Raw genomic sequence first — 16135 nt, 5'->3', positions numbered from 1 at the left:
CACATTTTTCGTGATGATATTAGCCAAATGTTTGGTGAAGTTGTCATCAAGAATATAATGTGACCGGGCTGGATTTCTTGTTAAGCTAGATACAACCGGGTGCGATACTACTCTTGCATTTGTATCTAGAGAAGTAGAAGAAGAAGAGATGTATAAATTGTTATAGTTAATTTTCTTATTGAGAGTCAAGTCAAATTATTAGGTAAATAGTATATAATTAAATAATAATAATATAAAACACATTTAAGAATTTGGTCATAAAATAGTCAAACATGTTATGGTTTTCATAGGAGAGCACTACTATAATAAATTCTGAAAATTGGTCATAAATTGAGAAAGGTAAAGGTGTAAGTAGGAATTTGAAAAGGAATAGGTCAGGCTTATCTAGGAAATCAAAATAATAAAAAAGGAATAGACCATGTTTATTTTTAAAATATGATCTAAACCTGAAAGAATTGGCTAAACCTTAAAAACATATCAATTGCTTTTGGCTGTCACGTTTTTTAAGATATTTACATGTGTTATAATATTATTGGATATCTTTATTAAATTGATTAATAATTTATTTTTAATAAATCAGAACAAAATCAGTTTATTATAGCAATAATAATAAATCTAATTGTCCGCACAATAATTATTATATCTGATTTGATTCGATCAATTTACACAATTTAAACCGAATTATGTTTAATTTTTTTTATAAAAAAACAAATATATCTCTGATTTTTATTTAAAAAAACAAAAAAATCATGATCCAATGAGTTATGTAAGTTGATCGGTTCGATCGGATCAAATAACAATTAAATTCATTGTTATTATTATAAAAAAATCAGTTTTATTCTAATTTATTAAAAAATTAAAAAATTATGTCCAATAATAATACAACACATAAGTGTTTTTACAAAAAAATGTTTTACCCATCTTTACAAAAACATCCTCCTAACATAAAAAGCGTACGTACCAAAATCTTGAACAAATGCTATCTTCGCATGTAGTTGATGGTCTTAGAAGACCACATTTTTAAAGCATGACTAAAGAAAAGGTAGCAATAGAACATATTTCTTTTAGTGTTTGCAATTTTCACGAAACAATTATCTGATAAATAATTCCTAAAAATTCGCATCGTAAAAAAATATGAAAAATTATATTCATTCTTTAAATATTATTTTTTATTCGATCTTTAAATTTAATATTTTATTATTTTAATTTTTTAATTAATCATATTTTTTATTTTTAAAGAATTACTATCATATATTTTTATTTAATTTATTATTTTACTTATCACCGTAAAATTTATAATCACTTGTAATGCTCTCACTTTTCATAAACCACATCATAAAATTTATAACTACTTTTCTTGCATTGATTTTTCAAAAATCACATAAGTTTTTAAAATAAATTATAAAAAAGCACGCTAAGTATTTTAACAACACATTTAAAATTTATGTCAAAAAATTTATATACAAACTTAAAAACATAATGAACAATATAAACACATTTAAAATTAAATGAACAAAATAAATATATCTAAAATTATAAGAATACATGCTAAATATTTTATCAACACATTTAAAATTTATGTCAAAAAATTTATATACGAACCTGAAATATAATGAACAACATAAATACGTCTAAAATTAAATAAATAACATAAAAATATTTTAAATTAAATATTAATACATCTAAATTACATTAACATTATAAATCTCAAATCAAATAGATAAATATAAAAAAAAATTATCATCACAAACACATTAAAAAAACCAAAGATACTAACAAATTTCATTAACCAAAATTTACGTGAGCTGGTTGACCCTTTCGTTAGCTTTTGTTTTTTGAATATTTAAAATTAAATTTTTGAATTTTAATTTGATTTAAACTGTTTTTCAAATTTATATTTTAAATAAAAAAACTAAATTTATTTAAATATGTTTGTTTTATTTTTTTAATTAATAGAATAAAAGACTGACTAAAAAAATAATTTAAAGGATAAATAATTGAATTAAAAAATCATTTCTATCGGAAATTTTCTTGGACACCTAGCGAAGTTGATACTTACTTACCCGCAAAGTAAGATTCCTCCGACAAGGGTGACCACTTCATTGGCACATTTGGCTTTTAGGTTTTAGCTCTGAAATCATCAAAATCAAACTATATACTTCCACCAAATTAAAAAAGTTAACCATCATTATCATTATTGATTTTCTTTGAAGTCACTAACGAACGTTCAAAACAAAACCTTCAATGCCGAACCCTATATATACATACACGAATGAATTAAATTTTACAACATTATTACTTATCGATATACATATATATATCTTCATTTGAAGCATTGAATTATATATGATATGATGGCAAATCCAACACCAAATTTTGCGAGCGCTATAATCAACGGTGAGTATTGTGTTCCACATTCAGTTGATCTTGTAATGACGAAGAAGAGAACTCTCGGTGGTCGCCACTTCACCGTGACAGGCGTCAACAACGACGTCGTTTTCTGTGTTAAGGGTCCTCTTGTACCCATCGTCACACCTCGTGGCCACCGCTTTCTGCATGACGCCAATGGCAACACCATCCTCCATCTTCGCAAATCATCGGTACGTACCTCTTAGCTTTAATTTCAGCTCCTCCATCTCCGTTTTCTTTGATTTCTTTACATATATATTCAGCTTTTGCATAGAATACAGAGTAGTGTATTCATTGCCGAAAAAAAAAAGGAAAAAAAAAAAGGAAGAAGGAAGACCCACACATGTTGATTTATGATAGCTAAAAATAATAAATTATGATAGTTGTTATCATTTCTCTTATTTTATATATGATTAGAACTTTCGCACGGTAGAATACTTTGAGTAAATTAGATGGACCTAAAAAATTATACTTTTTTTTTTGTAAAAGAATATTTTTTACCCATCTATTATTATTATTATTATTATTATTATTATTATTATTATTATTATTATTATTATTATTATTATTATTATTATTATTATTATTATTATTATTATTAAAAAAAGTCACATTTATAATAAGTACATGATTAGATGGTAGTTGTAAAAATGATATGATAATTAATCGTCTCATATTTTTATACATTTCTTGAAAGGAATCAACTCCAAAGTGATTGTGTATTTAATTTGTTCGATATTAATGCAGGTATTAAGAAGTGGGTGGGAAGCATTCAGAGGTGAAAGTAGAGAAGAAAGGGATCTAACCTTTATTCGGGAGCCAGCAAAGCTATTTCAGCGAGAGACGAAAATGAAAGTGTTCTTAGCACATAATAGCACGCAAGTGTGTGACTTCAAACTCGTCAAAGCAAGTTCCTTTGGACGATCTTGGGTTGTTACCATTGCTGAATCCGACACTGTTGTTGCCCAGGTACGTCTGTGTTTATATATATGTACTTTTTTATAGCTAATCCATGAGTGATGAATTCATGATTATATAGATAACGCGCAAGCCTGGAAGGATAATTAGCAGTGAGAAGTTCATGATCACAGTATCTGCGAATATAGATTATGCATTCATAGTGGCTCTAACTGTCACTCTTGAGGACCACCTCAGGACTAAGAGGAGAAGGTCAGCGGTTGGCATGATTGCATGAGGACGTAGCCACAACACTTCACAAGGAAAAATAAGGGTTTTTTATTCTTCAAAAACGATAAACTACTAAAATAGTATTCAAAAATTTATATTGTTGACAAAAATAATTCTTAAAATTAAAAACAACAATAATTTTTAAACTGATGATTTAAAAATGTGAGGAAACAACCTAAAAAATATTTTTTTTAAATAGCAAAAGAATTTTAAATTTAGCAAATGACTTGTGTATTTTATTCAAATTTTTTTATATGACTGCATTTGAATATTTATTTAGAATGTGCATATAAAAAATTGGACCAAAATTTAATTTTTAGATTTTTTTATTTTCAAATAAATTTGTTATTCACAATAAAAAAAAGTTATAATATAGAATTTACTTAATAGAAAATTTTTAAATTTTAAAGATAAAAATATCTTTTTTTTAATAATATACGTAAAAATTTGCATAAAAATATGATATTTAAAATCTTTTTAGAATATATATTTAGTATTTAGTTATTTTCATCACGTTTTTAACTCTTTTAAAAATTTATTATCATTTGAATTTTTTAAAGTTATTTTTGTCAATGCTACTATCTTTGAATACCATATATTTTGGTAGTGTACCCTAATTTAAATAATACTTGCTGATTCAACATATACATTCTTTGTTTCTTGATATACTTGCTGATTCAACATATACATTCTCTGTTTCTCTTGATCAGATGTTATACTGATAAGATTGTGATATTCTTGTTTGATTCTTTTGTTAATTCTTCTATTCTTTGAGGGTTTATTTTGGATTAAAATGATGTTTTAATTTCCACTTGGTATAGATAAAAGATAGTTGGACTTAATTTGAATATCAATGTCAATATAAAAAATTGAACTTAAAATTAAATGAAATGGAATTGGCACTTAAAATTACTGGATAGAATATCGAAAATTTTTCAAACACACATGATACAAATAAATATTAAAACGGTAATATTAAGTAATTAACATTTTTTGTTTACATTTAAACTAAAATTAGCTAACAAATTTTTTTAACTAAAAATATTGACTCCTAGAATTTTTTCCCCGAAAACTATATCCCCAGAAAATTTGGAATTTTTTAAATAAATAAAATAAATATTTTATTTGTTAAAATACATGATTTATAGCATTTTTACTAATTTACGTAATCTAATAAAATTGTGCACATCTTGTCTACTGTAAATGAGATAAGACACGTTTATCGTTGTACGTATCACATTTATAAACGTGTTGTGCAACGTGCCTTAGCTTATTTCGTTTATAGTGTAAATAAGATAGGTACAATCTTATTTCGTTTACAGTATAAATGAGATAAGACTTTGATGTGTCTATGTAAGGAACTTGTTCACAGCGCTCCTTTTGTCACTTTTCTCCTTCATTACCTTCATTTTTCCCTTTTTCGAACGTTACTCTTGATATTTGTGAGATACTCGAATTTTATGGTGTGCGCCGATTCACAGGACAGAGACATTCACTGTCTGAATGCAACTTGGCACATTGTGGGAGTGACTGAGTTCGAAGTTTATTTTTTTATCCTTTTCCTCTTTTAAGTGATTGAGTACGTAATTATATAGTTAAGGTACTTTTATAAATTTAGTATTGTTATATATGTAGATTAGATTGTCATGTTAATAGAATTTGTTAGGTTGTGTGAAATGTAAAAATTAGTAAATGTTAATTAATTAATTTAATATAATTATTAGTTTTAATTTATTTATTAAATGTTTATTCTGTTTTTCTATGTATTTAAAGTAAATTTTATATTATCAATTTTAATTTTGAAAATATGTTGCATTGATGTTTGATAAATTATTTAATAATTAGATTATTATAGTTAATTATTTTGAATATGAAATAATCATTTATTATTAATTTTTAGCTTTTTATATTGAAAAAAAATTCTTGACAATTAAAATAGATTTATTAATGAAATACATTTATCTTTTAACAGAGGTCATGGCCACTACTTCTTAGGCAAGTGAGCCACACTTTTGTACTCCCGAATACCATTATCTCTTACTTGAGGGAGGCTGGCTTCGATGATACGGTGCAATTCAGGGACTTTGTTTTTGATAACTCTCTAATTACTGCATTCGTTGAGTGGTGGCATCTTGAGATCCACACTTTCTACCTGCCTTGGGGTAGGTGCACGATTATCCTATAGAACGTTGCATATACCACTTAGGTTACGCACGCACGGAGAACGTGTGGGTGGAAGCCTGCGTGACTTTCTAACGTGATACTAGCACTCGACTTGGAAGTGGGTAGAAGAGCTCCTAGGTGTCAGGCCTTCTCATACTTAGCAACAAGGTGAGCAGAGGAAGGAATTTTTTTCCTTCAAAATGACATGGCTTCGAGACCGGGTCCGACATATGCTAGCTATTGCCAATGCAGCCACCCTCAACAATAAACGAGGTGTTATATCATGTTTTTTATTGGTGGTTACCTGATGCCCGATAAGCATGGATGGATCTAAAAATATTATCATAGGGCCAATAACATATATAATATTAAAAAAATATGCAAAAGAATTATATAATGTAAAATGTATTACAAAAATATACCGATAGAGAATATATTTTAAAGTATAAAAAATATGTGTGTACTTTTACTAAGGAAGTGGTCGATTCTTTGTATCATAAAATTCATCGATAATAGAAATTGTTTCAAATCTTTCAGCAATTTTTTTCTCAATGTAATTAAAAGACAATTAACAAAAAATTCATCTTCCATTTTGTTTCTAAGTTATTCTTCACAATATTTATAGTTAAAAAGATCTCTCAATTGTAGCATTTGAAATAGAGAGAGTTAATACTAAACGAATCAAGAAAGACGGTCATAAAGAAGAAAAAGAATCCATTTTATGGGATTTAAATAATTTTATTTAACTAAAAAATATTAGTAATAATAAATTTTTCAGATTTTTTTAATATTGTTATTTATTTTTTAGATATTAAAGATCATTAATATTTAGTTGGACTGAACTTTTATTTACACTAAAATAAATATTAAATATATTTTTTAAAAAATTAAATTGTATTTAATACCTTAATACTATTTTTTTAAAAACTGGAGGTCGAGGCCTCCATTCACCCCTTTGTATGTCTGTCTCTGTCGACAAGTCAAACAATGAGGTGTGTATCAAATGACTGCCACTATTGGCGGACTTCCAAAAATGTTGTGGTATGTCTTGGAAATTCACTGTGCTTGAATGGACATACCACTTTTTATGCCATGCAGCATATCGAGATACCACGGACATTGCTGGATGCACTCTGCTCCTCGTTTCATGGATATGCCATAAGCTTTCTCACTTGTGTCCAGCTGATAGATAGGTTCGGACATTTTCTCTAGCCATGAGGTAATTATTTTTAATTACGGTTTTTATGCTTTCTATTTATGCAATTCATCCTTTTATTGCATAAAGTGAGAGAATGTGATTGTTGCATATGTGAACAGGTTGATAGGTATGGCCCAATAGAGTAGGGACCAATACGAACAGAGGGTCCTCTGATGGCGTGATATGTTAGATCGCTTGCAATTGCATGAGGTACGCAATTTAGTTTTATTTAGTTGTCTCTAAATGGTTAAATATCCTCTGTAATGCACTAAACTTGACAGTTATATTACAATTTACTGATATAGTTTCTATGGATGTTATACAACGACCTAGCCTTGTAAACCCTGTGCCCAGACTGGTTAAGAGATAAGGCTGAGTGGAAGACATGGATGACTGTTGTTCCCTTCATCTGTTTTAACATGTGGAGTTTTAATTACCACATTGATTGGGTGAAACGCTAGTTCGGTGGGGAGTAGCCAATGCTTAGAGACTCAATGAATGTCGATGGATTCCTGACGACCATAGGATAGGAAAAAGACAGGAGGACTATGATGACATACCAGTCGGAGCGGAGAACTCACCACCACCACCACCACCACCCCACCTCCGGACTCACAGACGCATCAGGTTCAGGATAATTCTTTTACCTCCCCATTTGGCTCAGTGGATCTGAGCGCATCGACGAGTGGTCATGAGAGAACCATGATGATGGAGACACTCAACCTCTGGAGGAACTCAACCTCGTACACCTTAAACATGGCCTCCTGTGTGTACACTGAATCCACATATGTACCCTACTCGACACCTGCGATGGCACAAGAAGCAAATGCATGATGACAAGGGAAATAAAGTGACTGCAAAAGACTACAGCCACATGTCCTCCCACTCAACCACACACGGAATGACCCTTGACTCCAACCCTCAAAAGGCTCTAACTCCTCCACCACAAAGACTGAGGTCCTCCTGTTGCAGTATGTAACATGCATCTTTGGGATTTTCTTCTTGTTCTTCTCAACAGCTGCCAGTAGCCACTGTGAAAACTGATTATCGACTGCCATTTAGGCCTGTGCCTCTCGGTTCTTTTTGACAAACAATTGTTGCAGTTTCACATAAATTCTTGGGCACCTCCAGACTAACACAGTGCAGGGGTGGTGTAAGAGGTGGGTAATCTTAGACAAAATTTGAGTTGCTAGAACTACCACCGTCGATATTGCTGACCTCTACAAAAATTTCCATCACTTTTTTTGCAATGATTCTCCCGTGGACATCAAACATGAGCCGCACATGCTCATCGCTATCGAGTCAAAACAAATGAAACTGAAATATTCTATTTTCCATCGGTGTTAGCATCCAATAACCAACTCTTCCAACCTATTTTCTCTCACTACCACCAACGTGCGTCAATATCAGACCTTTTAACTCATACAAAGAACATGCTCTTTGAGTGCATAGCAGAATAGAATTTTTACACTCAAATACAATTCCAATGTCATTATTTTTCATGTGACAGTTGGGATACATCGTCACAACAAAATAACTACCAACAATAGACATTTCTACTAAATTTATCGAAGAAACGGATAAGAAGAATGATTAAGATGTTTGTGGAGAATATGATAGTTTGTAGATTCTTTTATAGCTGATTAATTTTGTTTGTACCATATCTCGTTTACACTGTAAATAAGATACGCGGATCCCATTCTATTCCACGTATTACGTATGCAAATGTGATACATGTAACCTGTGATATGTCTTATCTTGTTTATATTGCAAATGAGATATACTAAAAATCAAATCATTTACCGTATAAACGATATAAGTAAAATAATGAATTTTGGTAATAAAACTACATATTACGTATTTCAATAAATAAAATATTTATATTATTCTATTTATTTAAAAAAAATCCAGCAATTTTGGCTAGCATTTGATAGAAAAGGAAAACGAAACAAAACATATATTACAAAAGAAAAAAGACCAACCATAAATCAATTCCATCACTCAACTTTCGCCGGAAAAATAGTAAACTCGAAATCTATAGCGATAGAAACTAACCTGAAAATAGTTTTCACTTTTCCCATTCTTGTTCATCATCGATTAGGCCACGAAGAAATAAAACCTTAGCAGCTTGATGTCATATTATATTTGATACACAGTTTTTTTATGGCTATGTATCTGGATAACCCTAATATGCCACCATCCGTTAGCTCTACCGGCGCCACCGTCTACGCCGTTATTGGACCCCAATTTTGTGCTCCACATGCAGTGGATCTAACCCTGGTGAAGAATGTAGTGACATTAAGCGACACTTGCTTTGATGTCACCGATGTCAATAACAACCTCGTTTTCAAAGTCAAGTCCAATGTTGTGTCCCTTCATGACCGCATTGTCATCAAAGATCCTCAGGGTAACACCATCATCACACTCCGACACAAGGTTTGTTTTTATTTCCTATTAATCTCCTTCTCCTTAATTGTTTAATTTTTACACGATTGATGTTCCCTTATCCAAAAAAATCGAGCTAATTATTAGGTATAATAATGTAGCCAAGTTATTTTTAAATTATTGTTTAGTAATTTGACTAATTTCTATAAAACAAGATTTTTATTTGAGTTTAAATCTATTTTTAAAAAATAGATTTATTTTATTTAAATATGATATGATCTCCTTTTTAGTCTTTATTATATTTTGTCTCTTTATGCGTTAACACAGCAACTCCCAAATTCCGGTGACCATTTTCTATCAGTTGTCGGAACACCATTTAGTATATATGATAAAAGATTAATTTACTTTTAACTAAGCTAACATTAATTATGTTCTATAGTATCTTATTTGTGTTTTTTTCCATAGTATTAGGTGAATAAATCTTTTTAATTACTAAATCCAATTAAATGAGTCCAATAATTTATTAGTTTAGGAAAACTACTCGCACAATATAATGTACATGTGACAACAGCTATAGCCAAGAATAAAAGGCTTGTAAGTTGTAATTGATCATCTTCAATTTCTCTTGCAATTCATTTTCTTCTCTCCTGTCTCTCTCTCTTATATGAGAGAGAAAACAAATGTAAAATTAACTTTTAAAAATGAGTGAGAAGAATTATTTATCTATGTTCTAATAATAATTATTTGAATTTAATTTTAATGTATTATTATAAACAAAATTTTACACTCGTATAATTATATTCATTTTTTTAGATGATTATTTACGCGATCAATTTAAAAAATAATTATTTTTATTGATATAACGTTACGTAATTAGATATATTTATAAAACTATTTTATATTTGTAGTGCATCAGAATTAAATTTTAATTATTTACGACTAAAATTGTTTTAACTAGTTTATTTAATTTATAATAAAACAAATGATTATTATAGAAAAGATGAATGAAAAGTTATTCAGCTAACTGAAAAGATCCTAATTAATCTATATATTATATGCATATAATAACTCCCTTGGCGCATGCAGACGATGACTCTACATGATCGATGGCAATGTTTTAGGGGTGACAGCGTGAAAGACAAAGATCTGATATTCAACGTAAGACGAACCTTCTTTGTCCAACATGTTGCCAAATTGGATGTGTTCTTAGCCAATAACACAGACGAAAAAGTTTGTGATTACAAGGTTAAAGGTAGCTTTCTTGAACGATCAGCCACAATTTATGTTGGTGAGACCGACATTATTACCGCCGCGGTAAGTGACTAATTAATTTATCACCGCCACATTTAATTATCTGAAAAATATAAAAAAAAATAATTTTAAATAGTCAATATTAATTATTATTATTTTTAATGTTAAAAAATTTTATTTTTTATATAAATTTAAGAATTAAGATTTATAATTTATAATTTAAAATTCAATTAAGATTAAAAATTTATAATTTAATATTTAAAATTTAAGATAAATACAGTAATTTTAAAAAATTTGGTTGATGTTATTGTTAACTAAAAAGAGTTAGCTTCCTCACTTTAATTATCTAGCTAATTTATTGAATTATTACTTGTAATTTTGTATTTGTTTGAGCGCCATTAAATGGATAAAAACTATTTTTTTAATAATTTTTTTAATGTGTTTGACAAATTTCTAATAGTAAAAATAAAAATACTAGAAAAATAAAAAATATCTTTTTTGAGAAGTTACAATTTACATATTTTTTAAAAAAATTTAAAAAAAGATGTTTTCACATAATAAATAAACAAAAAAAATACTTTTATCTGTTTTTACCCAAACATAATTGATCAATAAAAAAATCTTTTTATACGAAATATTTAAACATAAAATTACTTTTATTTTTGAAAAAATCTTTAAAAAAACTATCATTTAAAAAAATCTTTTTCCAAAATAGTGCCCAAACAAACCCTTCAAATAGATTCTAAATAATTGTTTGCTTTAGATAAATTGATTCTTAAAAAAGAAATTGGAAAATTAATTATTTTTTAAATATTATATCAACTAATTTTAAATAAAATAAAACACAATTTTTTTATTTTTTAATTTTTAAAAATTTAATCCCAACCATATTATTATTTTAAAATAAATTAAAGACTAACATTTTATTTTTAAAAATTATTAAAAAAATAATTTGTTTGATATTCTGAAAGATTGAAATCTATTTTATTAGTCGATATATTTTTTGTTGTTAAAAATTAATCTTACCAAAACAAAATTATTAATGACCAATTTGAAGTTTCACTGTTTTTTTTTTGTTTATTTTAGTTAGTATAATATGAGTTTAGTTAATATGTATTTTAAAGACATATGTTAAAATTACTAATAAAAAAATTATTATAGAAAATTGTATAAAATTTAATTTCTAATAAAATTAATGTGTATCTGTTAAAATAAAATATTTAAAATTTTTTATTAATAGTACCTTAATTTATAATACTCTAACGATATATGTGACTCTTATAATATTACATAGTCGTTAAATGAACTCATAGGAATATTATGATGTTAATTGCACATGCAGATGAAAAAACATCACACTGCTGGGAGTATTCTCATTGGAAAAGACAATTTCACAATCTCTGTGAGCCCAAACTTTGATTATGGGTTTGCTGTGGCGATAGTTATGATTCTTTATGAGCTCAACCATGATGATTAGAGACAATTTTTTAATAGTTCACAAATTATAATATTTCTTTTTTTAAGTTAGGAACATATATATAATACTTTAATGATTTTATTAAAAAGACAAAATTTTAATATTTTTAATAATAAAATAAAATATATATGCATTTACTTTTGTATTTTAACAATATTGATCTTTAAAAATTTAAGTGATAATATTTAAACTTTTATAGGAAGGTATTTAAGACTACCTGTTATCTAAACATTTTTTAAAAAAAGTTAAACTGTAAATTAAACTGAGAAATGTTTGAAAACTAACATATTTTATTAATATTAAATAACACTTTGACCAATATTTTATTTTTATTTAATAATTTAGAATTTAAAACTTAAAATTTAGTACATAAAATTATAGTTAGTCAAGTATTTACTATAAATGATAAATTTTATTAGTTATATAACAGAAAATAATAATATCACTTTTTTTATAATATTACTTTTTTTTACAAATTTATACAAAATACAATATAAAAAATTCATATAAAGAGTGATATTATCAAAAATAAAAGTGATATTATCATTTTCCTTATATAACATTGTTCAACTAAACTTATTAAACTTTTAAGGATCTAACCGATACATCATATATAATTCTCCTATAGTGTGAACGCTGTTAGCTAGGAGAAGGAATTGATTAGAATTGCAAATTGTGGTCTGGGTCAGATTTTAGTGAAGAAAAGAATAATAAGATTGAAGAGAAAGATTAAGAGAAAAGGAATTACTTATATAAATAAATACAAAACTTAAAAATTGAAATAGAACGATACATTACCTATTGTTGCTATCACTACTTATAGCTATAGAAAATTAATTTTATTAAAATCTAACTCAATGAGGTAAATAAATTAACTATCGTTAAGAGATAATTATTATTGTTAGCTGTGATTTTTAACTAAAATAAAATTTTCTATCATTCTAACTAAAATTATAAAAATGAGCACTTTTTGAAAATCATTTAACTATAATCAGTTACACAGCTTATTTTTGTGGGCCATTGAATGTTAGCTTAACATCATTTCTAATATCTTCTCTCAAGTTAAAACTAATTGAATTAACTGCAAGTTCCGAAATATTATTATCATCTTTTCTTGAATTAAAACTTGTTGAGACTTAAAAACTTTTTATCATCCACATAATATTCTTTTTCAAGTAGAGTGTATAAGTCAAACATACCCAACTTAAAAAGTAAAAATTCACAACAAAAATTATTGTTATAGACGAAGTAGATATAAATAAGAATTTGAATATAATAGGCGATAAAAAAATATGTTTACAAAAATAAAAATAAAAAAATAATCTAAATATATATTTGTCTTTTTATAACAAAGATTTGGTCCTTCTCTCTAAATAGTATAAAAAATAATTTTTTTTAATAATTTTTGTATTAAAGATCTTTAATAATTAAATCTCTCACTTACAGTCCTTCATAATAATTTTTTCTAAAAAGATTAAGGCACAAAATTCAAAAGGTCTCAAACTTGCATCGTATTCAAGTTGAATTATTTTATCAAGTAATTAATAGACAATTTCAAAAGCTTAACAACTATTTTACAGAAGTAAATACTGAGTTTTTTTCTCGCACCTCCAACGTAACCTTAACCCCAGAGCTTCGTCGCACCTCCAACCCGAACCCCAGAACTTCATCGCGCTTCTAACCCCTGCTTTGGCGCTCCTTCCGTCTGCGCTCTCTCCGTCTCAAAACCTCCGTCGTGCTCACTCTCTCGCAAACCCTCAAATGTCACTCCTTTCTCCATGGCTAAAACTCGTAACGCTCTGTTTCTCCTCCTGTGTTGTCGGTCTCTGTCTCCTCCTGCGTGTGGCTATGCTGAATGTAAAATCTGCAGAATTAGTAAATAATTAACTAATAAATTAATTATTATTTAAAGAAATTAAAAAATATTAATTTTATAGCTTAATAAGATAGAGTTAATTAAAATAAAAATTTTGACACTAATTTTAAAAAAAATTTGACTCGAAATTGGGCTAAACGAGCTTAATCGGGCAAACTGGGCCCATATTAAGCCCAAGACCCAACCCAATTAATGACACAAAAGAGCTTCAGCTCTCTTTCTCTCTCCCATTTCACACACACACACACTAGAAACTAGAGGAGGAGGAGAAGAAGAACATACAAATCCTTGGCTTGATTTCAATCTCAAATAACTTTTGATTCGGAGCTCCGATCGCCGCACCATTTGCTGCCACGCGTTCACCGCGACAAGCTCTACAAGACCCATCCAACAATTTCATATGTAAGCCTCATTCTCACTCCATGAAGCTCAGCCCTTAATTTCAAAAATTAATTGGGTTTAGTGTTGAGAAATTGTGTAATTTCAGTATTTAGGACATAATTAGCTTCGTGGACTTGCCAAGTCATGTTTCAATTTTGCGTTGGTAAGGTGAGACAACCCTTATCCTTGTCAAATTACTGAATTTGTGAACCATAAGGTAATTCTAGCATTGTTGTATGAAAATTTAGATTCAATTGTGTACTTGAAAACAATTTGGTGATATTGGAAGCAAATTGGCAAAGTTGGGAGCTTGAGCTTGATTTTTGGGAGTGTGGATATTTGTTAACGGTGGATACTTGAGGCATACCGAGCTTAGGGAGGAATCAGCCACGTATGGTTTCAATTTTCCGTAACTAAAATGTAATGTGCCATAAAAACTTAGGTTAGCTGACTGTAGTGCAGGATTGGACTATTTATATTGTTGATGATTGGATTTGGTGGACATGTATGAGGGTTGAAATTGTGGTCGAGACTTTGATGTTATGATATGTGATATTGTATGTGAATATTTGCAATGAAAATGTTGATGTTGTTTATGATGTTGATATAAAGTTGTTTGAGAATTTGGATTATTGATTGAAATGGTAATATAATGGTAAGTTGGTGTGTGTGAGGAAGCATTGGGATGAACAGAGAAGATTGAAATATGAAGTGGAAGGGTTCATTGCTGTGTTGGTAAGCTTTGGTTTTGATTTTAAAAGGTTTGACATTTATTGCTTTGAAAGTTGAGTTTTTGGAAGTTTTGAAAAAAATCTTGATTTTTGGCCAACTTTTGTGGAGCATAACTTAGCCTCCGGACCTTCAAATTTTATCAAACTTTCCTTGAAAGAAAATTTGATCTGAGAGGTTTACACCGTTCGAACAACGGAAGAAAATATTTTAAAACGAGAAAATTATGTGCGATCAAAGATTGGTGTGCAAAATAGAAATTCTGGACTTAGCAGCTTTTTTGAGATTTTTGCTAAGCATGCGTACGCGAGGAACACACGCGACATGAGTAGTCCATTCGGGTTGGAGCACTCGCATACGCGAGCAAGGGGGTCGCGTGCGCGACCACCCATTTTTAGCCGTGTGCATACGCACGGCAAGGGTGTGTGATGAGCGGATAATTCATACGCTTTTTGGCATTGTTTTTAGTATGTTTTTAGTATGATCTAGTTAGTTTTTAGTATATTTTTATTAGTTTTTAGTTAAAATTCACTTTTCTGGACTTTACTATGAGTTTGTGTGTTTTTCTGTGATTTCAGGTATTTTTTGGCTGAAATTGAGGGTCCTGAGCAAAAATCTGATTCAGAGGCTGAAAAGGACTGCAGATGCTGTTGGATTCTGACCTCCCTGCACTCGAAGTGGATTTTCTGGAGCTACAGAAGCCCAATTGGCGCGCTCTCAACGGCGTTGGAAAGTAGACATCCTGGGCTTTCCAGCCATGTATAATAGTCCATACTTTGCCCGAGATTTGATGGCCCAAACCGGCGTTGCAAATCAGCCTCAGAATTTCCAGCGTTTAACGCTGGAACTGGCATGGAAATTGGAGTTAAACGCCCAAACTGGCATGAAAGCTGGCGTTTAACTCCAGAAAAGGTCTCTACACATGAAAGCTTTAATGCTCAGCCCAAGCACACACTAAGTGGACCCAGAAGTGGATTTTTACGTCCTTTTACTCATTTCTGTATACCCTAGGTTACTAGTTCACTATTAATAGGATCTTTTGACATTGTATCGGTACCTCATGACACTTTACACGTTT

General features: G+C 29.1%; 2 protein-coding genes across 2 annotated transcripts; both read left to right on the top strand.

The window, feature by feature from the left end:
• Positions 1-2286: 2286 nt before the first annotated feature.
• On the top strand, positions 2287-4341 carry LOC112794372 (protein LURP-one-related 15-like). The gene is made up of 3 exons (XM_025836418.3): positions 2287-2600; positions 3157-3378; positions 3449-4341. Exons 1-3 carry the CDS (start codon positions 2352-2354, stop codon positions 3602-3604), a joined length of 627 nt encoding a protein of 208 aa, XP_025692203.1. The 5' UTR covers positions 2287-2351; the 3' UTR covers positions 3605-4341.
• Positions 4342-9069: 4728 nt separating this feature from the next.
• On the top strand, positions 9070-12071 carry LOC112794371 (protein LURP-one-related 10-like). The gene is made up of 3 exons (XM_025836416.3): positions 9070-9394; positions 10430-10657; positions 11937-12071. Exons 1-3 carry the CDS (start codon positions 9122-9124, stop codon positions 12069-12071), a joined length of 636 nt encoding a protein of 211 aa, XP_025692201.3. The 5' UTR covers positions 9070-9121.
• The last annotated feature ends 4064 nt before the right edge of the window (positions 12072-16135 follow it).

The sequence above is a fragment of the Arachis hypogaea genome, chromosome 4 (assembly GCF_003086295.3).
Source record: "Arachis hypogaea cultivar Tifrunner chromosome 4, arahy.Tifrunner.gnm2.J5K5, whole genome shotgun sequence".
NCBI lineage: Eukaryota > Viridiplantae > Streptophyta > Magnoliopsida > Fabales > Fabaceae > Arachis > Arachis hypogaea.
Note: the sequence above shows the minus strand (reverse complement) of the source record. Positions and strands in the feature narration are given on the sequence as shown.

Bases quoted from the DNA above. Each gene is read 5' to 3' on its own strand.
- LOC112794372 (XM_025836418.3), top strand. From the start codon at position 2,352: ATGATGGCAAATCCAACACCAAATTTTGCGAGCGCTATAATCAACGGT. The intron at 2,601-3,156 runs GTACGTACCTCT...ATATTAATGCAG, and splicing joins TCCATCTTCGCAAATCATCG to GTATTAAGAAGTGGGTGGGA. The intron at 3,379-3,448 runs GTACGTCTGTGT...ATGATTATATAG, and splicing joins CCGACACTGTTGTTGCCCAG to ATAACGCGCAAGCCTGGAAG.
- LOC112794371 (XM_025836416.3), top strand. From the start codon at position 9,122: ATGGCTATGTATCTGGATAACCCTAATATGCCACCATCCGTTAGCTCT. The intron at 9,395-10,429 runs GTTTGTTTTTAT...TGGCGCATGCAG, and splicing joins TCATCACACTCCGACACAAG to ACGATGACTCTACATGATCG. The intron at 10,658-11,936 runs GTAAGTGACTAA...TTGCACATGCAG, and splicing joins CCGACATTATTACCGCCGCG to ATGAAAAAACATCACACTGC.